General features: G+C 46.7%; 1 protein-coding gene and 1 non-coding gene across 3 annotated transcripts in view; one reads left to right on the forward strand and one right to left on the reverse strand.

The window, feature by feature from the left end:
* Positions 1-21,665, reverse strand: part of DOP1B (DOP1 leucine zipper like protein B) — a 123,705-nt gene that overhangs the window by 10,454 nt on the left and 91,586 nt on the right. For both annotated transcript variants that reach the window (XR_007724527.1, XM_050785750.1), the window contains exons 24-32: positions 15,314-15,369; positions 12,479-12,583; positions 12,315-12,381; positions 5,735-5,879; positions 5,048-5,127; positions 4,117-4,226; positions 3,846-3,992; positions 1,873-1,934; positions 611-739 (exon numbers count right to left, since the gene is read on the reverse strand). Coding sequence is in view for 1 of the 2 variants with exons in the window: in XM_050785750.1 (XP_050641707.1) it covers positions 611-739; positions 1,873-1,934; positions 3,846-3,992; positions 4,117-4,226; positions 5,048-5,127; positions 5,735-5,879; positions 12,315-12,381; positions 12,479-12,583; positions 15,314-15,369 (901 nt within the window). In the remaining variant the exon portion in view is untranslated. The remainder of the gene's footprint in view (positions 1-610; positions 740-1,872; positions 1,935-3,845; positions 3,993-4,116; positions 4,227-5,047; positions 5,128-5,734; positions 5,880-12,314; positions 12,382-12,478; positions 12,584-15,313; positions 15,370-21,665) is intronic.
* Positions 17,502-17,606, forward strand: LOC126951858 (small nucleolar RNA U13). The gene has a single exon (XR_007724701.1). It is a non-coding gene; the product is annotated as a small nucleolar RNA U13 (small nucleolar RNA).

The following is a 21,665-nucleotide window of genomic DNA, read 5'->3' on the forward strand; positions in this document are numbered from 1 at the left end:
GTCTCGAATTCCTGACCTCAAGTCATCCACCCACCTGAGCCTCCCAAAGTGCTGGGACTACAGGCATGAACCACTGTACCTGGCTTATAATTGATTTTAAAGTAAAGTTTCAGATTTACCAATATACTTCTGAAGTTCTATAACTCTGCAGAATACTTGTTTTAACACGTGGTAATCATGCCAACGCACGCAGTAGACCCCTCTAGTACTTAATCATCTCAGCCCCTCATGGGTCTATCTGTATGTGGCGGGGTGAGGGCAGGTCACCTGTTGCTGTGGTTTGAATGTTTGTCCTGTCCAAAATGCATGCTGAAATTTTATTGTAAATGTAGTATTACTGGGAAGTGCGGCCTTTAAGAGGTGATTAGGCCACATCATGGATGGGATTGGTACTGTAATAAAAGGGCAGGTCAGCCCCGTCTTGCTCTTTTGCCTTTCCACCTTCTGCCATGGGATGTCGCAGCAAGAAGGCTCTTGCCAGATGCCAGCCCTGAATATAGGACTTCTCAGCCTCCAGAACTGTGAGGCAATAAATTTCTGTTTTTATAAATTCCCCAGTCTCAGGTATTCTGTTATAGCAGCATAAAACAGACTAAGACAGCTGTCTTACCTTGTATCAGTGGAAGGTAAAGGTGGTATTGATCAAGTTCTCCACTGAAGACAGCAAAAGCCTGGCGTTTTAACAGCATGGCTTTCTGTTCAAAACTTGAGAATAGTTTCAAAGAACTGCTCTGCATGTCTAGAATAAATACAGCAAATATGTTTTACTTAGTGAGAAAACCACAATTGGAGGTAAGTGATGGGAAATTCATACTAGCGTAATTCTGTATTCCCTGGTGAAAAATAATGATCTTTATTAAGTAAGGACATGAGATTATTGTTCCCATGTATATTTAAAAAAATACTTATTTCTCTTTTTATTTCTTATTTGAGACAGGATCTCATTGCCCAGGCTGGAGTGCAGTGGTGGGATCAGCTCATTGCAGCCTTGACCTCCTGGGTTGAAGTGATCTTCCTGCCTCAGTCTCCCAAGTAGCTGGGACTACAGGTGTGTGCCACCATGCCCGGTTTTTTGTAGAGATGGGGTTTCACTATGTTGTCCAGGCTGATCTTGAACCCCTGGGCTCAAATGATCTGCCCACCTCAGCCACTCAAAGTGCTGGGATTACAGGCGTGAGCCACTGTGCCCAGCCAATACTTATTTCTTTTTTTTTTTTTTTTTTTTTTTTTTTTTTGAGACGGAGTCTCGCTCTGTCGCCCAGGCTGGAGTGCAGTGTCGCGATCTCGGCTCACTGCAAGCTCCGCCTCCCGGGTTCACGCCATTCTCCTGCCTCAGCCTCCCGAGTAGCTGGGACTACAGGCGCCCACAACCGCGCCCGGCTAATTTTTTGTATTTTTAGTAGAGACGGGGTTTCACCATGGTCTCGATCTCCTGACCTTGTGATCCGCCCGTCTCGGCCTCCCAAAGTGCTGGGATTACAGGCGTGAGCCACCGCGCCCGGCAATACTTATTTCTTTAATGATACTTAATGATAGTGCATGAGAAGGGATCTGAGGTGTAGAAAAGTCCTCCTAGTAAATTATGGAAATTACTTTCAGCACAAATGTTCAGATGTGAAGCTAGATGCTTTCAGCAGTATTTCTCCACTAAAAACTATGAAAAAGGTTGTCACAGCATTCTTGTCAATAAATTGCAACTGGAAAAGACTCATTTACTTAGTTCTGCCATATTATGAACATCGCATTACAGTCTTTGTGGCTCAGACAGCACCATAAAAGTATGAGTAGGGTTCGGAAAGACATGATAAACGCTGGTTCTATTGGTATTGATCCTATCAAGTGTGAGTTATGCAAAAGTAACACAGAACTTACTCATTAAATCCTTAAACATTGTTTTCTCATGAGTCAAAAGATGGTCAATAATGGACTTCCAACTGGATATTAAAGAAAGCAAAATCAATTAAATTTGCAGTGGATGATAGTTTGATTCAAAACATTAAAAAAACAACATACCCTCTTAAGATATATTAAAAACTGCTTTCTGTGCCAGGTGCAGTGGTTCACGCCTATAATCCCAGCACTTTGGGAGGCCGAGGTGGGTGGATCACCTGAGGTTGGGAGTTCGAGACCAGCCTGAGCAACATGGAGAAACCCCATCGCTACTAAAAATACAAAAGTAGCAGGGCGTGGTGGCACATGCCTGTAATCCCAGCTATTCGGGAGGCTGAGGCAGGAGAATCGCTTGAGCCTGGGAGGTGGAGGTTGCGGTGAGCCGAGATTGTGCCACTGCACTCTAGCCTGGGCAACAAGAGCGAAACTCCATCCCAAAAACAAACAAACAAACTGCTTTCTGAAAAGAAGTTAGTGATAGAAATAAATAGTTTACATATAAAAGAAAGCTACACTAAAGCTTTTCATTTATAACCCTAACATAGGGAATGAATAATGACTTTTTCCAGTTTACCACAAAGAAACAGATTGACAAGGCACTCTGGCTTTTTCAAGGGTTATTCTTAAATATGTTCATACAGGATGATATTCACCCAGTTGTGTTGATGAAAAGAGTGGGGCAGTGAAGACAAAAACCACCCTTAGCTCTTCTTTCCAAATGGGCTACCCCAGCAGAGCAACAAGATCACATGGAGGGAGGCCACAGGGCCACCAGCAGCCCTCTGGGGGTGGCCATGCTTTCATGCCATACAAAAAGGTTCCCAATCTCTACCCTCTATTGCTGAGCCTTCCTGTCATTAATAAAGGAGTAGCTTTCTTTCTGGTTATTTTCAGACAGGGCCCAGGGTCTTGTGCTGTCGCCCAGGCTGGAGTGCAGTGGCACAATCACAGCCTACTGCAGCCTCAATCTCCTGGGCTCAAGTGATCCTCCTGCCTCAGGCTTCCATGTAGCTGGGACCACAGGCATATGCCAGCATGCCTGGCTAATTTTTTTTTGATTTTTTTTTTTTTTGGTAGAGATGGGGTTTCACTTTGTTGCCCAGGCTGGTCTCCAACTCCTGGGCTCAAGCAGTCCTCCTGCCTACGCCTCCCCAAATGTTGGATTATAGGTATGAGCCACCACGCCCAGTCCTGAGTGATTTTCTTGATCTCAGGAAAAGGCCCAGGAGCACATCTTGCATCTGAGTCTCAGTGGATCTCTGCCTGGCTACTCGCTGAACTTGTGGAGTATTCAGCCGAGAAGTGGGGTAAAGACACCCCCAGGGTCACCCAGTGGGCTCTATCATCTTAACACTGGCCAATTACTTTGTGATTACAAGACAAAGCAGTATTAGACAGAACAAGTATCACTGGAACCCCAGGTTATGCTGTTTATTTATTTGAGACGGAGTTTTACTCTTGTTACCCAGGCTGGAGTGCAGTGGTGGGATCTTGACTCACTGCAAACTTCACCTCCCAGGTTCAAGCAATTCTCATACCTCAGCCTCCCGAGTAGCTGGGACTACAGGCGTGCGCTGTCATGCCTGGCTAATTTTTGAATTTTTTAGTAGAGACAGGGTTTTGCCATGTTGGCCAGGCTGGTCTCGAACTCCTGGGCTCAGGTGATCCACCCACCTTAGCCTCCCAAAATGCTGGGATTGTAGGTGTGAGCCACCATGCCCAGCCAAGAAATAACATGCTCTCTGAATTAAGTGAAATTCTTCTTTGTACTTTAAAAGACTTAATCCCTTTCCCGTGAACACATGGTCAACATGTGAGCCTGTGACAGGGACGTCCTGTTATCTGGGGTGACGCTATGGCTCTGCTTCTATTTCAGGAATGAGAATTATGTAAACCAAAACACTGTTTCCACCTGAGGATCCAGAGCACATTGTTATCAGGACAGCATCTCTTACTGAACACAAGAAGTATCCATCTGAAAGAAAGCAGGGTCGAGAAACAGTTCCAGGACCTCCTTCCGCCAGGCTCGTTTGGTGTAGGCATAGCCACTCAGAGAGCTCAGCAGCTGAGCGCCAGCCCGGAAGCTGGGAGCATTGTAGGCACTGAGTGGGAGTGGGAAGAAAGAAGGGTCAAGGTCAAGGACTGTGCAAGGAAAACCACTTGATTCATTTCTCAAGACATATTTTTCTGCATATGGGTGGGAAGAAATGGCGACGATGACGTTACCTGTGGTTGCGTAAGTATGGAAAAACATAGTAAAGCAGACGGGAGATTAACGGCACAGCTTTCTCCTTCTCATCACTTCGATAAACCATGTCCAGGAGGGAAGCCAGTACCTAAAAGAACAAGACCCTAAGAAAACAGAAACTGGCTGGGCGTGGTGGCTCACACCTGTAATCCCAGCACTTTGGGAGGCTGAGGTGGGTGGATCACTTGAGGTTGGGAGTTTGAGACCAGGCCGGCCAACATGGTGAAACCTCATCTCTACTAAAAATACAAAAATTAGCCAGGTCCTGTAATCCCAGCTACTCAGAAGGCTGAGGCAGGAGAACTGCTTGAACCCAGGAGGCAGAGGTTGCAGTGAGCCGAGATCACGCCACTGCACTCTAGCCTGAGTGCAGACTCCAGAGCGAGACTCCATCTCAAAAAAAGAAAACAGAAAGAAAAAAAAAAAAAAAAAAAATCAGAAACCCTTGGAAGCAAGCGACAATAAGAAGTGCAGTCATGGCCGGGTGTCGTGGCTCACGCCTGTAATCCCAGAACTTTGGGAGTCCAAGGTGGGTGGATCACGAGGTCAGGAGATTGAGACCATCCTGGCCAACACAGTGAAACCCCATCTCTACTAAAATACAAAAAATTAGCTGGGCGTGGTGGTGTGCACCTGTAGTCCCAGCTACTCAGGAGGCTGAGGCAGGGGAATCACTTGAACCCGGGAGGCGGAGGTTGCAGTGAGCCGAGATTGCGCCACTGCCCTCCAGCCTGGCAACAGAGCAAGACTCTCCACGGTGCAGCTTGAGGCCAATGCTGCCTGATGGACAAGCTCACCTGGGAGGGTGCAGCCCATGCTTACTGGCACTTGAGAATGAACAAATGTCTTTGCAACAACTTGTGACGGCACTTATTTCCATAAAGGATGACAGGTCAGGTGTGTATTTACCTCTGCCAGGAGAGAGAGGGCTTGCACGCTGTACACGGAAGGGGCGGATGAAGACACCATTGCTGAAGTTGCAGCAGCATCTGTGAACAGAAAGAGGCATTTGTGTGTTAACTATGATGGATGGGTCACCATTTACTGTCCCCAAAAGCACTGCATGAATGTGAGCCATCAGCTCCCACCTTTCACACCAATTGTGTCCATATGACTCAGGTACTCCTCTCTGTTAACATTCAACATTCATTTATTTATTTATTTATTTATTTTTTATTTATTTATTTATTTATTTTTTTTTTTTTTGAGAAGAGTCTCACCCTGTCGCCCAGGTTGGAGTGCAGTGGTGTGATTTCAGCTCACTGCAGCCTCCACCTCCCAGGTTTAAGCAATTCTCCTGCCTCATCTTTCCGAATAACTGGGACTACAGGCATGTGCCACCATGCCTGGCTAATTTTTGTATTTTTAGTAGAGATGGGGTTTTGCCATGTTGGCCAGGCTGGTCTCAAACTCCTGGCCTCAAGCGATCCTCCCGCTTTGGTCTCCCAAAGTGCTGGGATTACAGGAGTGAGCCACGGCATCCAGCCTATCTTAAATACTTTCTTTTTGTGGTGAGAACACTCAAGATCTCTCTTAAGGAAAAGCTAGAACCACCCGCTGACCAGAAGCACCATCCGCTGACCCGTCTCCACCTACCATACAGGTCCTCCTCAGCATCAGATTCTTCTAGAGAGGCCTGAGGTTGGGCCTTCACTTCCAGATTTCTGCTTAGCCAGCTGGTTTGCTCCAAGGAAGAGCCGGCAATGTTCCCCACAGCTTCTAGGATTTTCTGAGTGATTTCCTGAGAATAATCAGGAGGACGGGGAAAGGAAGTTAAATAAGGAAAAGAATGTTAAGTGCCTAAAACAGCACTGTCCAATAGAAATAAAATGCAGGCAACTGTGAGCATGTATGTAACATTAAGCTTTCTAGGAGCCACAAAGGTAAAAATAAACAGTTAAATTAATAATATAGGCTGGGTGTGGTGGCTCATGTCTGTAATCCCAGCACTTTGGGAGGCTGAGGCTGAGGCAGGGGGATCACTTGAGGTCAGGAGTTCGAGACCATCCTGGCCAACATGGTGAAACCCAGAGTCTACTAAAAAAAAAATACAAAAATTAGCTGGGCGCGATGCCACATGCCTGCAGTCCCACCTACTCAGGAGGCTTAGACAAGAGAATTGCTTGATCCCGGGACGTGGAGGCTGCAGTGAGCCAAGATCATGCCATTGCACTCCAGCCTGGATGACAGAGTGAGACTCCGTTTCAAAAAAAAAAAAATTAATAATATATTTTATTTAACCCAATATATACAAAATATTATCAACATGCACTCAATATAAAAATTATTAATAGGCTGGGCATGGTGGCTCATGCCTATAATCCCAGCACTTTGGGAGGCTGAGGTGGGCGGATCACCTGAGGTCAGGCGTTTGAGACCAGCCTGACCAACATGGTGAAACCCTGTCTCTAGCAAAAATACAAAATTAGGTGGGTGTGGTGGTGTATGCCTGTAATCCCAACTACTTTGGATGCTGAGGCAGGAGAATTGCTTGAACCTGGGAGGTGGAGGTTGCAGTGAGCCTAGATCGTGCCATTGCATTCCAGCCTGGGCAACAGGAGCAAAACTTTGTCTCAAAAAGAAAAAACAAAAACAAAAACTATTAATGAGATTTTGCATTCTCTTTTGTGTGTGCCCTAAGTCTGAAATCCAATGCGTATTTTGCACTTATAGCACATTCAATTCAGACTACCACATTTCTTTTTTTTTTTTTTTTTTGGGAGGTGGTGGGCAGGACAGGGTCTTTCTCTGTCAACCAGACTGGAGTGCAGTGGTGCAACCAAGACTCACTGCAGCTGGGCGTGGTGGCTCATGCCTGTAATTCCAGCAGTTTGGGAGGCTGAGGCAGGTGGATCACAAGGTCAAGAGATCGAGACCATCATGGCCAACATGGTGAAACCCTGTCTCTACTAAAAATACAAAAATTAGCTAGGCATGGTGGGATGTGCCTGTAATCCCAGCTACTTGGGAGGCTGAGGCAGGAGAAATGCTTGAACCTGGGTGGCAGAGATTATGGTGAGGCAAGATAGCGCCACTGCACTCCAGCCTGGTGACAGAGTGTTGCGTGAAGTCAGGGACCCCGAACACAGGGACCGGCTGGAGCCGTGGCAGAGGGACATAAATCGTGAAGATTTCATTTTAATGTGGACATTTATCAGTTCCCAAACAATACTTGTATAATTTCTTATGCCTGTCTTTACTTTAATCTCTTAATCCTGTAAGCTGAGGATGGACGTCTCCTCAGGACCACGGTGGTAACTGTGTTACCTGTACAAATTGATTGTAAAACATGTGTGTTTGAACAATATGAAATCAGTGCACCTTGAAAAAGAACAGAATAGCAGTGATTTTTAGGCAACAAGGGAAAACAACCATAAGGTCTGACTGCCTGCAGAGTCGGGCAAAAACAGCTATATTTTTCTTCTTGCAGAGAGCCTTTAAATGGATGTGCAAGTAGGAGAGATATTGCTAAATTCTTTTCCTAGCAAGGAATATTAATATTAATACCCTGGGAAAGGAATGTGTTCCTGGGGGGAGGTCTATAAACGGCCACTCTGGGAGTGTCTGTCTTATGCAGTTGAGATAAGGACTGAGATACGCCCTGGTCTCCTGCAGTAGCCTCAGGCTTATTAGGGTGGGGAAAAACTCCACCCTGGTAAATCTGTGGTCAGACTGGTTCTCTGCTTTGGAACCCTGTTTTCTGTTAAGATGTTTATCAAGATAATACGTGCACTGCTGAACATAGACCCTTATCACTAGTTCTGCTTTTGCCCTTTCCCTTGTGATCTTTGTTGGATCCTTATCAGTAGTTCTGCTTTTGCTCTTTGTCCTGTTACCTCAGAAGCATGTGATCTCTGTTAGACCCTTATTAGTAGTTCTGCTTTTTGCCCTTTGTCCTGTTACCTCAGAAGCATGTGATCTCTGTTAGACCCTTATTAGTAGTTCTGCTTTTTGCCCTTTGTCCTGTTACCTCAGAAGCATGTGATCTCTGTTAGACCCTTATTAGTAGTTCTGCTTTTTGCCCTTTGTCCTGTTACCTCAGAAGCATGTGATCTCTGTTAGACCCTTATTAGTAGTTCTGCTTTTTGCCCTTTGAAGCATGTGATCTTTGTACCTACTCCCTGTTCTTACACCCCCTCCCTTTTTGAAACCCTTAATAAAAACTTGCTGGTTTTGAGGCTCGGGTGGGCATCACAGTCCTACCGATATGTGATGTCACCCCTGGTGGCCCAACTATAAAATTCCTCTCTTTATACTGTCTCTCTTTATTTATCAGCTGGGCAACACTTATGGAAAACAGAAGAACCTACGTTGAAATACTGGGGATGGGTTCCCCCAATAACAGAGCAAGACTCCATCTCAAAAAAATAAAAATAAAAAAGACTGACTGCAGCCTCGACCTCCTGGGCTCAAGCCACCCTCAGGCTCCCGGGTAGCTGGGACTACAGGTGCATGCCACCACATCTGGATAATTTTTAAATTTCTTGTAGAGATGAGGTCTCCCTATGTTGCCCACACTGTAGACTAGACACACTTCAAGTGCTCAACAGCCATCTGTGGCTAATGGCTACTATACTGGCCAATGTAGGTAAAATATACAGAGATTGCAAGTCATCGCAGCATGTGATGAAAAAGCCATAAATTGTATTCAGTGGATTGGCTTTCTGGTTTATCTAGGACCACGGGTTCTTCCTAGAAATGCATCTTTCAATAATATAACAAGAAACAAAGGTCAATAAGTTAAACTGACTCAGTGGGGTAAAGTGAGGAGTCATCCACTCTCAGGAGTATGATCAGTAAAGAATCTGGTTAGTAGCTAGAGAGACAAACTTGAAGCTGGCTTCTGAGCCAGTGTCATCAAGTGTCATCAGCTAAGAGTGGCTATAATCCTTGACATCTGAGAATTTTATAATCCTGATCTCAACTGTGCCACAAGGTTCCCAGGCTCAGCAGTTGTGTTGAGGCGTGAAGCAGGGCACACCTGCCTGCTGGGTGGGTGCGCTCGAGGGAACAGGCTAATCGGCTAACTTAGGCAGGGCTGGGTGTGAAGGGCAGAAGGAAAGTCAGGAAAAGGGTTTAGGGGCTTAGAGGAGTTCCTGTAAGGACCGATGAAAGCACTGAGTGGATGAGTGTGATATTGTGGAAATGTTTTCGGCCTTTCTCCCCATTTCCCAGCCATAACTCCTAAATTCCTTGGATTCTCCAAAGTAATATGTGTCTTTTTGTATGCTACTGAGATGGCTGTGGCTGCGGACCCCCAGATAACTTCAGCTCCCCAACCTCCAGGAAGGGGAGAGGGGTTAAAGGTTAAATTGATCAGCAATGACCAATGATTTAATCCATCATGCCTATGTAATGAAGCTTCCACAAACCCCAAAGTAACTGGGTTCGAATGAGCTTCTGGATGGCTAAACATGTGGAGGTTCCTAGAAGGTGGTGCCCAAGGAGGGCATGGAAGCTCCGTGCCCCTTCCCAAGTCCCTTGCCTAATCATCGATTCATCTGTATCCTTTCTAATCTCCTTTATAATAAACTGGTCAGCCGGGTGCGGTGACTCATGCCTGTAATCCCAGCACTTTGGGAGGCTGAGGCGGCCAGGTCATAAGGTCAGGAGTTCAAGACCAGCCTGGCCAACATGGCAAAACTCTGTCTCTACTCAAAATACAAAAATTAGCCGGGCATGGTGGCAGGTGCCTGTGATCCCAGCTACTTGGAAGGCTGAGGCAAGAGAATCGCTTGAACCTGGGAGGCAGAGGTTGCAGTTAGCTGAGATTGTGCCATTGCACTCCAGCCTTGGCAACAAGAATAAGACTCCATCTCAAAATAAATAAATAAATAAATAAATAAATAAATAAAAAAAACTGTTCAATGTGTTTCCTGAGTTCCATGAGCCACTCCAGCTAATTAACAGAACCCAAGGAGTGAATGGGGGAACTCCAATTTAGAGCTGGTCTGTCAGAAGCACAGATAAAAACACTTGGGGCTTGTGATTGGCATCTAAAGGGGTGGGGCAGTATTGTGGGACTGCACCCTCAACCTGCAGGATTTGAAGATATCTCTAGGTGGAGAATGCCAGAATTGAATGGAACTGGATGACGCCTATCTAGTGTCCACTGCAGAACTACTAGCTTGGTTGCTGGTGGGGAGAAATCCCCACACATTTTGGTTACGAGGTCACCGAAGTATTTTATGTTATGAGACTGTGGTAGGAAAATCACATTTTGTTTTTTTCTATATCCCCAGTGGGGAAGAAGTATAGGGTGTGGCTCAAAATAGAGGAAGGAATAAGTGTTGGGGATGCTACGTGTCATGAGACAGAAAGAAGCAGATGCCACCTGGTCCCCTCAACCAAAAGGAGCAGAGAAGAGGCGTTCCAGCTGCAACAACAGAGGGAATGTCTGTGGCCAGAGCCCTCTCCAGGCAGGCTGAAGAGAGAGGGGCCTGCTACAGGCAACAGGCCACAAAAGCAGGGAGGGCTTAGGTGAGCAAGTGCTGTCCCGGCACCTGGACGGGCAGCATCGGCACTGTAATGATGTTTTCTTCTCTGGCTACAAGTCAAGGCCAAAGGAGGAGGCACCGGAATTTTCCAATTATGCTTTATGGTATTTTTTTTTTTTGAGACCAAGTTTCATGCTTGTCACCCAGGCTGGAGTATAGTGGTGAGATCTCGGCTCACTGCAACCTCTGCCTCCCAGGTTCAAGCGATTCTCCTGCCTCAGCCTCCCGAGTAGCTGGGATTATAGGTGTGCGCCACCACGCGTGGCTAATTTTTGTATTTTTAGTAGAGGTGGGGTTTCACCATGTTGGCCAGGCTGCTTTCAAATCCCTGACCTCAGGTGATCCGCCCGCCTCGGCCTCCCAAAGTGCTGGGATTGCAGGTGTGAGCCACCGTGCCCAGCCTACTGTGCTTTATACAGTACTTTTGTGGTTCAGAACTGCGGACCTGAGGCTGTTTCTGGATATACCTTTCACAAATGCCAGGGATCATAAAGATTAGCAGTAGTATCGCCAAGGCTATAAATATGATAGAAAAGCCAACTGAATCAAGGTCTATAATGGTTTGCAAAATAGTGATTATCCCAACTTCATCATAACTTCCATATTTATTAGTTGGCACTCCACTCTGAATTTTCCTTCTCCTATGGATGGGTTTTATTTTTCAGTATTAAACAAATTTTTATGAGCATATATTACTGTTATAATGGGAGATGAGGCGTTTAAGGAAAGAAATCCATGTATGGAGGCTGGGTGTGGTAGCTCACGCCTGGAATCCCAGCAGTTTGGGAGGCCGAGGCAGGAGGATCACCTGAGGTCAGGAGTCTGAGACCAGACCAGACAACATGGAGAAACCTTGTCTCTATTAAAAACGCAAAAAATTAGCCAGGCGTGGTGACGTGTGTCTGTAATCTCGGCTACTTGGGAGGCTGAGGCAGGAGAATTGCTTGAACCCAAGAGGTGGAGGTTTCGGTGAGCTGAGACCGTGCCACTGCACTCTAGCCTGGGTGACAGAGTGAGATTCTGTCCAACCTCCCACCCCCCCACCAAAAAAAAAGAAAAAAAAAAAGAAATATCCATGTATGGAGATAGCTTCCTTTTTTTTATTTTTTTGAGACAGGGTCTCTGTTGCCAGGCTGAAGTGCAGTGGCACAATCACAGCTCACTATAGCCTCAACCTCCCAGGCTCAAGGGATCCTCAATAGGTGTAGCTACCACACTAGGCTAATTTTTGTATTTTTGTAGAGATGAGGTCTCACTATGTTACCCAGATTGGTCTCGAACTCCTGAGCTTAAGCAATCTGCCCGCCTCAGCCTCCCGAAGTGCTGGGATTACAAGTGTGTGCCACCGCGTCCGGTGGGAGATAGATTTCTAATTCCACTTATGTTTCACAGTGAGGTCCACATACATCTGCATACAGCGTGGAGGGTGAGGGGTGCAGCTGTCAGTTCCACAATCGATTGCTCAAGCATTACACAAGAACCTTCATGAGAAAACCTGGGCCCCAGGTCTGACTGAACTCTCCAGAGACAGCGAGGGGGGAAGAAAGACTTGAGAACAAGTGCAAAGCTAACCTCAGATTCTGTCCAACGTCTCTTGCCTATCTGCTATCTGATATCCCCAAAGGAGGACAGCACTGCTGGGGTAATATCATTTGGCTGAACCTCTTTCGTATACAAACCTGCAGGTCTTTTAGATCCTTCTTGTTTTCCAGGTTGGGAGTTCTTGTTACAAAGTCATTCAGCATGCTGTCGGGAGACAGTCAGCTTCAGATTAAAAATGCCGCAGAAATAAAATATGTGCCAAAAGAAAATATTACACAATGACAATGTGGTGACATGATACCTGAGAAGCAGAAAATACCCAGGTGGGGCTAGATTCAACTGTACAGACTCCTTCAATACTCCCAACAGTGAAGAAAAGTTCTCTTGCAAGGCTGGTACTGGAAGCCTGTTTTTTAAAAAGATAGGAAAAACACTTAACCATGAACAGGTCAAAATACAACATTTATTTATAAGCACATTTAAGATCCTGGCAGTTGGAAAGCAAAGGGTAAACAGCACACCCCACTGACCTTTTTCTTTTTAAAAAATTACAACATACACAAGCTAAACTTTGGTATTCTGGCGAGCACTTGGAGTTTGGGAACCTGAAATCCTACTGCTGCCTGGTTTCCTTGTCTGTAAAATAAAAGCCTTAAACTAGATGATCAACCTTGATCTCTCAGGCCTTTCCTTTTTTGTAAGACAGAGTCTTGCTCTGTCGCCCAGGCTGGAGTGCAGTGGCGTAATCTCGGCTCACTGCAACCTCTGCCCCACCGAGTTCAAGTGATTCTCATTCTTCAGCCTCCCGAGCTGGGATTACAGGCGCCTGCCACCACACCGGGCTAATTTTTTGTATTTTAGTAGAAATGGGGTTTCATCACATTGGTCAGGCTGGTCTTGAACTCCTGGACTCAAGTAAATCCACTTGCCTCGGCCTCCCAAAGTGCTGGGATTACAGGCATGAGCCACCGTGCCTGGCTGATCTCTCAGGCCTTTTTGAGCTGATATTCTGCTTCCCTAAAGTGGCTGGTAACAGAGCATCACCTGTCGGAAGGCTGCAAAGCATTAGGTCCCGGGACACTCACCAGGAAACTGGCCTACCCCCCTCTGTAGCTCTCAGGATGAGGATTCTGAGATGACTGCTCCAAAGCAAGACAGCGCAGCTCAGGAAGTGAAAGCTCAGACTGCAGTCAGAGTGTCCCAGGTCCAAGTCCTGGTTCTCCAACTTACTACCTACTGTGTAACCTAGGTGGTTCCTCCTCGGCAAAAGGAGGACGACCAAATCTAACCTGCAGCTGCTGGGAAAGCTCGGCTATCCCTTAGGCCCCTACAGTCAACATTCGCCAGCAACACAACATATATTAGCTGTCATAGGAGGGAAGTGACCGGCTCATCTTTAACTCCTGGAGGAAAGAACGACAATGATGCTCACGGGGGAAGTGGTCTGAATTTAACCCCACCCTGGTCATCTACCAGGAGGCCTCGATTTACCGTCCTGCAACTTCAGAATGTGGTGAGTGGGAATAACCACAGAATGTTAACTGTGTGAACCAAGGAACCTGTGCCTGGTTGTCAGCGTTATTTATAGTGAGACTCCTGACGGCTATGTAGGGATACTGAGGCTTCCCTGAGAAGTGGTCTATACTTCCCTCACCCCCCCCTTTTTTTTTTTGAGATAGACTCTCATTCTGTCCCCCAGGCTGCAGTACAGTGGCGTGATCTCAGCTCACGTCAACCTCTGCCTCCTGGGTTCAAGTGATTCACCTGCCTCAGCTTCCTGAGTAGCTGGGACTACAGGCATGACACAACCAAGCCCTAATTTTTTTTTATAGTTTTAGTAGATATAGGGTTTTACCACACTGGCCAGGCTGGTCTCAAACTCCTGGCCTCAAGTGACCCACCCACTTCAGTCTCCCAAAGTGCCGTGATTATAGGCATGAGCCACCGCACCCAGCCCCCTCACCCTCATTTACAGCAACACAGAGCTGTGCCTGGGATGCGGCCATTGTAAGATCTGAATGAGGTCCAGTAAAGCTTATTTTTCTTTTTTTTTTTTTTTTTTGAGACTGAGTCTGGCTCTGTCGCCCAGGCTGGAGTGCAGTGGCCGGATCTCAGCTCACTGCAAGCTCCGCCTCCCGGGTTTAGGCCATTCTCCTGCCTCAGCCTCCGGAGTAGCTGGGACCACAGGCGCCCGCCACCTCACCCGGCTAGTTTTTTGTATTTTTTAGTAGAGACGGGGTTTCACCGTGTTAGCCAGGATGGTCTCGATCTCCTGACCTTGTGATCCGCCCGTCTCAGCCTCCCAAAGTGCTGGGATTACAGGCTTGAGCCATAGCGCCCGGCGCTTATTTTTCATTCATAGGGAAAAACCTGGGGAATCCTCTTTAATGCTCTGTTGGCTAAGACACCTAATACCTATATTAACTTAGCAAATCAAAGCGGAAACCTCTCCACATCAAACACGGGACGGCACACTGAGAACGTCACCAGATTTTTTTTCTTTTGAGACAGAGCCTTGCTCTGTCACCCAGGCTGGAGAACAGTGGTGTGGTCTCGGCTCACTGCAACCTCCGCCTCCTGGGTTCATGCAGTTCTCCTGCCTCAGCCTCCGGAGTAGCTGGGATTACAGGTGCCTGCCACCATGCCCAACTAATTTTTGTATTTTTAGTAGAGACAGGGTTTCACCATGTTGGCCAGGCTGGTCTCAAACTCCGGGCCTCAAGTGATCGGCCTGCCTCGGCCTCCCAAAGTGCTGGGATTGCAGGCGTGAGTCACCGCGCCCTGCCCATTTCTCCTTTTTCTGAAAGAGGTCTTTAACACTTCCCTATCTGTGTTTTTTTTTTCTTTTTCTGTATCAATTTAATGCAAATCTGAGCCTTTTAAAGTTTAATAGGCCTCACATAAAGCTTTGCTCATATAAAGTGTTCGAGATACAGTGTACAGATTTTAAGATGTTAACTCTCTGGAGAAGGAAAAGTACAGATCAATACCTCGGGAAGAAATGATGACAACTTTAAGATATTTTCTGAACTGTGGCTCTCTGGTAGTCTAGAAATAAAACCAGAGATATTATGCATGCTCACTGCCACAGTATCTGTATTTAAGGAAGTTTTTAGAGGACGGGAGACTGGATTACCTTTGGAGAAAAGCATAGCAAAATTGCAACACAGGGATGTCCGCTAGGGGCGATTTCTGAAAATGAAAGTAAAATCAATTACTCCAGGTTGGTGGGAAATAAGGCTAAAAAGAATTCAGATACAAAGTGAAACAGATCTATAGCCTAACAAAGCAAAGGTTTTCCACTAAAGAATCTTTCAGATAAAACAACAGACATGATAGTGCCCATCATGTACAATTAAAATAAGTGTGTCCTAGGGGCCCCCAAATCATTCGCGCCCCCTTAGACTTCTACAGTGATCTCCCATCCTGTGTACCCCCTTTCCATGCCAGGCATCAGGAAGCATTTAGGGAAAATCAGTATTGTAACTGAACTTCCCCAAACAGAGAGCTAGGGCCAGTGTTGACTCCAATGAATGCACATGATTACCAAGAGACAAGGCAAAATTCTAATTCTTTTGCTTCTTTCTCTCTTCTCTTCTCTTTTCTTTTCCTCTCTCCCTCCCTCCCTTTCTTTCTCTGTCTCTTTCTCTTTGACACAAGAGTCTTGTTCTGTTGTCCAGGATGGAGTACACTAGTGCAATCTCAGCTCACTGCAACCTCTGCCTCCCTCGTTCAAGTGATCCTCATGCCTCAGCCTCCCAAGTAGAGCCACCATACCCAGCCAAAAAATTCTAATTCTTAGTTTAGAAGATTACTTCGAACCCAACCCAAACAGTTTCCCCAAAAACCCTGCGGCTGGAACTACTTGGAAACAAGTTCCAAAACACACATTTCCCCCGCTCCTTGCTTGTAAAAAGCTATTTGCAGCTATTAATTAACTAAACTAACCACAAAATGTAGTTTTGTTATTTGAACCGCCAAAAACCAGTCAGCTAGATAAAATCCAGTTCCTTTATAGCCCAGGAAAGACTAGAAATTGCAGGTATTTGTAGAAATTCAAGTAATGTGAAGGAACACAACCTAAAAACACTCGCTCTGGCTGTCACAGCCTCTGCAGAGCTGTCTTCAGGACAGCCCCTCCAAGAACCCCTTGGTTCTACGGCCACCAAGCCTGCAGTGGCACAGACTGCCCTGTGGCGTGTCATTCCCACTCCTAACATTTATGGACAAGAGTGAAAAGAGGCCAAGTGTGGTGGTTCACGCCTGTAATCCCAGCACTTTGGGAAGCCAAGGCGGGTGGATCACTTGAGGTCAGGTGTTCAAGACCAGCTTGGCCAACATGGCGAAACCCTATCTCTACTAAAAATACAAAAAAATTAACTGGGCATGGTGGCGCAAGCCTGTAATTCCAGCTACTCAGGAGGCTGAGGCAGGAGAACCGCTTGAACCAAGGAGGTAGAGGTTGCAGTGAACCAAGATCATGCCACTGCATTCCAGCCTGACTCCTGACAGCCTGGCTCTCTTTTTGAGAGCGAGACTCCACCTCAAAAAAAAAAAAAAAAGGCCGGGGACAGTGGCTCACGCCTGTAATCCCAGCACTTTGGGAGGCCAAGGCCAGTGGATCATGAGGTCAGGCGATCGAGACCATCCTGGCTAACACGGTGAAACCCCGTCTCTACTAAAAATACAAAAAATTATCCAGGCATGGTGGTGGGCGCCTGTGGTCCCAGCTACTCGGGAGGCTGAGGCAGGAGAATGGCATGAACCCGGGAGGTGGAGCTTGCAGTGAGCTGCGATCAGCCTGGGCGACAGAGCGAGACTCTGTCTCAAAAAAAACAAAAAAAAAAAACAAAAAAAAACAAAAGTGAAAGGCAACAGGACGACCACACGTTCTTGGGAGATTGGGAGACCTGGGCCAGATCCCCAAGAAATACTGTGGGAGTCATTGGGGTCCTTTTACATTTGGTGCCTTAAGCACTGAGCCGGCTCCGCAGCCCGGCCTCGCCGTGGTGTTACTGAGCCGGCTCCATAGCCTGGCCTCGCAGTGTTGTTATTTTTTAGGATGGCTTCGCTTCTCTTCTCTCTTCTTTGCCAAGCTAGAATATAGGAGGACTGAGAGCAGGAACTGTTCTTTTCACTATTTAGCCTCCACCACACCACTCAGTGCGCATAGGGCATTGTCGATCAACACTGGAACGAAGGAAGAGACCAGGGGCTGGAGGATAACCAGCTGGGTGACGCCCAACGGCCAGGCCCTCGGGGCCTGGACATTTCTATAGGGGGCTGCCCTGCGTCATATGCGAGGCTGAAAAAAAAGTCTTCTGATCCATCTGTAGTTCATGAGTGTGATGACTGGGTGTTCACGTGCATGTGTGAGATGTGCCACCCTCAAGCCTTGTTACAATGGTTGGCACATGACCTGTCTGATGTGAAAAAAAAAAAGTATTTCTTTCGTTTTGAGACAGGGTCTTGCTCTGTACTGGAGTGCAGTGGCGTGATCTTGGCTCAATGCAGCCTCAACTTCCCTGGCTCAAGTGATTCTCCCACCTCAGCCTCCCAAGTAGCTGAGGCTACAGGTGGGTACTACCATGCCTGGCTAATTTTTTTTCTTTTCTTTTTTTTTTTTTTGGAGAGTCAGGGTTTTACTTTGTTGCCCAGGCTGGTCTTGAACTTCTGGGCTCAAGCAATCTCCCTGCTTCGGCTTCCCAAAGTGTTGGGATTACAGGAGTGAGCCACCCTTTAACACTCTAAAATCATAATATCTATCTACCTACCTACCTACCTACCTACTTCTATCTATCTATCTACCTACCTACCTACATCTATCTACCTACCTACATCTACCTACCTATCTACATCTATCTACCTACCTACATCTACCTACCTACCTACATCTATCTACCTACCTACATCTACCTACCTACCTACATCTATCTACCTACCTACATCTACCTACCTACCTACATCTATCTACCTACCTACATCTATCTACCTACCTACATCTATCTACCTACCTACATCTACCTACCTACCTACATCTATCTACCTACCTACATCTATCTACCTACCTACATCTATCTACCTACCGACCTACCTACATCTACCTACCTACCTACCTATCAATCAATCAATCAATCAATCAATCAATCAATCTATCTACCTACCTACCTATCTGTCTTCCTGCCTACCTCCCTATTTTTTTTTATGTGTTTCTGTCCAGTTCTTGGTTCATAACTCCTGCCCTCCTTTTACCTGTCCCAAGGCAGGACTCTAATCTGACTATGGTTCATAAGACTCTCATTCTGGGGAGGGTCCTGTCCCACACCCTGGAGGAAGGAGTGCTGTGCAGACAGGCCAAGAAGAATCTGAACAGGCAGGCCCTACTGGGTTTCCCCAGTCACTGTATTAAGTATTAGATCACATTCTTTTTGTCCAATCACATTTTGACACGGTTGTCCATGCTTTAGTCATGCCCATCCAGTGAAGTTTCCATAAGAGGCCCAAGAGGACTGGGTTTGGTAAGCTTCTGGAGAGCAGAGCACATGAAGGTTCTGTGCCCACGGAGGGTGTGGGAGCTCCGCACCTCTTCCCCCATGCCTCGCCCTATGCACCCCTTCATCTGTATCCTTAGTAGTGGCCTTTATAATAAACCAGTAAACGTGTTTCTGGAGTTCTGCAAGCTGCTCTGACAAATTAATTGAACCCAAAGAGGGGGTTCGTGGGAATCCCAACTTGAAGCTAGTCAGTCAGAAGTTCCAGAGGCCCGGACTCATGACTGGTGTCTGAAGTTGAGGGTGCTCTTGGGACTGAGTCCTTACCCTGTGGGATCTGACACTGTCTCCAAGCAGATAGAGTAGGAATTGAATTGGAGGACACCCAACTGGTGTCCACTGCGGACTCAACTGCTTGCCTGCTGGTGGGGAGAACTCCCCGCATATCTGCGGTAAGAGGTCTTCTGTGTTGATTGTTATGTTGTTGAGGGAGGACACAGTTGAGTTTCTTTTTTTTTCCCCCAGATATAGAACTGTGTTAGTCCTCTTGTGACTGGCTTACTTCATTCAACTTAATGTCTTCAAGGTTCATCCATGTCGCCAGGCGCGAGGGCTCACGCCTGTAATCCCAGCACTTTGGGAGGCCAAGGCGGGCGGATCACGAGGTCAAGAGATCGAGACCATCCTGGCCAACACAGTGAAACCCCATCTCTACTAAAAATACAAAAAATTAGCCGGGCGCAGTGGCGGGCATCTGTACTCCCAGGTACTCGGGAGGCTGAGGCAGGAGAATGGCGTGAACCCAGGAGGCAGAGCTTGCAGTGAGCCAAGATTGTGCCACGGCACTCCAGCCTGGGCAACAGAGCGAGACTCCATCTCAAAAAAAAAAAAGGTTCATCCATGTTAAGGATCTGACATCCATGTTGTAGCACGTGTCAGAATTTCATTCCTGTTAAAGCTGAGTACTAACCCACTACATGCACAGATCTCACTTTGTTATCTGTGCACCCACTGATACACACATGGATTGCTTCTGCCTTTTGGCTGCTGTGAATAATGCTGCTATGAACATCAGCACACAAATATCTGTTCAAGTAAAGCTATATTTTTTAATAATCACTTTTCCATTGCACAAATTTTCTTTCTTGGGGACAGGGTCTCACTCTGTCACCTAGGCTGGAGTGCAATGGCTCCATCATAGCTCACTACAGCCTCATACTCGTGTGCTCAACTGATCCTCCTGCCTCAGCCTCCCAAATAGCTGGGGCTACAAGTGTGCACTACCACCCCCAGCTAATTTTTTAATTTATTGTAGAGACGGTGTCTCCCTACGTTGCCCAGGCTGGTCTTGAACTCCTGGACTAATGTGCTAGGATTACAGGCATGAGCCACCATGCCCAGGTCCCCTAATTTTCATTTAGATTATTCTTTTTTTTTTTTTTTTTTTTTTTTTTTTTTTTTTTGAGACGGAGTCTCGCTCTGTCGCCCAGGCTGGAGTGCAGTGGCCGGATCTCAGCTCACTGCAAGCTCCGCCTCCCAGGTTCACGCCATTCTCCTGCCTCAGCCTCCCAAGTAGCTGGGACTACAGGCGCCCACCACCTCGCCCGGCTAGTTTTTTGTATTTTTTTTAGTAGAGACGGGGTTTCACCGTGTTAGCCAGGATGGTCTCGATCTCCCGACCTTGTGATCCGCCCGTCTTGGCCTCCCAAAGTGCTGGGATTACAGGCTTGAGCCACCGCGCCCGGCCTAGATTATTCTTAAATTTTTGCTAACTGTATGATTTTAAATTGTTTGACAGAAGGCAATTATTTCAAGATTGAAATAAATCCCTGGTTTTTATTAACTTAAGAGCAAAACGGCTCTGCTGCTTTCAATGATGAAGTCTGCTTTGGTAAAAACAAAAACAGAAGACTCTAAGGGAATGCAAATATTAAACCACACAGCTTGCCCTGTTTTAAATCCACTGTGTATAACTGAAGAAGCTCTCTAGACGACATGGGCCCTCCAGGCTGCTGTAATGAAATTGAGCAGAAAAATTACTAGGAACTTCTTGGTTCAATGACATCACCCTGAAGGTTTCTGTTTCACAGCAGCCAGATGAAATCTCTTTCTCAGAGTGTCTATCATGACTTATGTTCTCTGACATTTATTTTCTACTTTTATAAAAAATTATGCAGCCAGGCATGGTGGCTCTCGCCCGTAATCCCAGCACTTTGGGAGGCCGAGGCGGGAGGATTGCTTGAGCCTAGTAGTTCCAGACCAGTCTGGGCAACATGGCAAACCCCGTCACTACAAAAAATATAAAAATTAGTCAGGCGTGGTGGTGTGCACGTGTGGTCTCAGCTACTTGAGAAGATCACTTGAGCGTGGGGAGGTCGAGGCTATGGTGAGCTGTGATTGTGCCACTGCACTGCAGCCTGGATGACAAAGTGAGACTTCCATGCACCTCCACTCCCAGCTACCCAGGAGGCCGAGGCACAAGAATCACTTGAGCCCAGGAGGCAGAGGTTGCAGTGACTTGAGATCGCACCACTGCACTCCAGCCTGGATGACAGTGTGAGACTCTGTCTCAAAAAAAAAAAAAAAAGGTACGCAAATTTTAGTTTGCCCTTGACAAAGACTCTCTCCTTGAGCTGACTCTAGCTAGGCTCCTCTGAGCCCTCTGCTTGACAAATGATTCTGTCCACCCCCACACCAAGGGACTTGAGCAAACACCACCAGCATGGATCCCTAGGATGGGGACACCAGTCCTCTTCAAACGCCTGCCCAAGAAAGCTCAAGGTTGCCAAAGAATTTACTGTTTGTTCCTGCCAACACCTGCAGAGAGGCCCCTGACCTCCCTTTCTCAGAGCATTTTAAGTTTACAATGATAAATACTTTCTCTGTCCCTTTGAGATGTGTATGTGTCTCCCACAGCCTAGGAATGTGTTTCTCAAGGACCTGGGAGCCATCCCTTTGAAATAGAATCACTGAGAAAGACAGAGTCTTGATCTCCCA

Source organism: Macaca thibetana, chromosome 3, assembly GCF_024542745.1.
Source record: "Macaca thibetana thibetana isolate TM-01 chromosome 3, ASM2454274v1, whole genome shotgun sequence".
NCBI classification, from domain to species: domain Eukaryota; kingdom Metazoa; phylum Chordata; class Mammalia; order Primates; family Cercopithecidae; genus Macaca; species Macaca thibetana.